Source organism: Salvelinus sp. IW2-2015, linkage group LG22 (assembly GCF_002910315.2).
Source record: "Salvelinus sp. IW2-2015 linkage group LG22, ASM291031v2, whole genome shotgun sequence".
In the NCBI taxonomy this organism is placed as follows: domain Eukaryota; kingdom Metazoa; phylum Chordata; class Actinopteri; order Salmoniformes; family Salmonidae; genus Salvelinus; species Salvelinus sp. IW2-2015.
Genome location: NC_036862.1, coordinates 37,467,198 through 37,467,919, shown reverse-complemented (window position 1 = coordinate 37,467,919; position 722 = coordinate 37,467,198). Strand labels below are relative to the sequence as shown.

General features: G+C 51.2%; 1 protein-coding gene across 5 annotated transcripts in view; it reads right to left on the bottom strand.

The window, feature by feature from the left end:
- The window catches only part of LOC111982637 (Golgi integral membrane protein 4), a 49,987-nt gene that overhangs the window by 4,859 nt on the left and 44,406 nt on the right, over nucleotides 1-722 (bottom strand). For 4 of the 5 annotated variants that reach the window (XM_024014232.2, XM_024014233.2, XM_024014235.2 and 1 more), the window contains 3 exons: nucleotides 417-575; nucleotides 171-233; nucleotides 5-77 (listed from right to left, as the gene is read on the bottom strand). In XM_024014232.2, coding sequence (XP_023870000.1) covers nucleotides 5-77; nucleotides 171-233; nucleotides 417-575 — 295 coding nt within the window. The remainder of the gene's footprint in view (nucleotides 1-4; nucleotides 78-170; nucleotides 234-416; nucleotides 576-722) is intronic. The other variant, XM_024014234.2, reaches the window with a different exon arrangement.

Here is a 722-nt window from a genome sequence, read left to right as displayed (position 1 = left end):
AGACTCACGTGTTCTTCTTTCTCCTCGTTGTATGGCTCCTCCTCCGTCTTCTGCCCCCCGGCCAAATCCTCCTGCACCTAACAAGGTTAACCACCATCAGACCATGTCTTCTCCTTCCTCCTGTTTGAACCTGTGTGTGTGTGTGTGTGTGTGTGTGTGTGTGTGTATACCTCGTCCTCCTCCGGATACTGGTCATCCAGGTTGTCTTCCTGCTGGTCGGGGTTTACCGCCATCTGCAAACACAGAAACCATGACAACTGTTACCATGGCAAAGTCACCGGAACAACTTTTACCTGTTGCTTGTATCAGAGCCAAAGTTTGTCATCCTGGTATATCTCTGACTACTTCTGTTGTCTCCTTACTTCCTTTCCCTATTTTCTCTCCTCCATCCCTCATTCCCTCCCTCCTTCTCTCACCACCAGTTCCTCATCTATGGCTGGGTGATTAGGGTTGAGATGTATGTCTGCCTCCTCTTCCTCCCTGTGCTGAAGATGCTGCTCCTCTGCCACATCAAACTCATCCTCCCCCTGGTTATTAGGGTCATCCTCTGGGTCCACCTCCCCCTCTACTGCCCCCTGCAGGACGGGAGGGATGGAGAGCGACAGAATGTCAGTGTGTGTGTGAAAGCCATATTGGGGTGGGTTTCTCTGCTCTACTATCTATGAAAGCACACACACACAGAAAGAACACTAGACCAATACCCAAGGGGCTGTGGCTAGGGG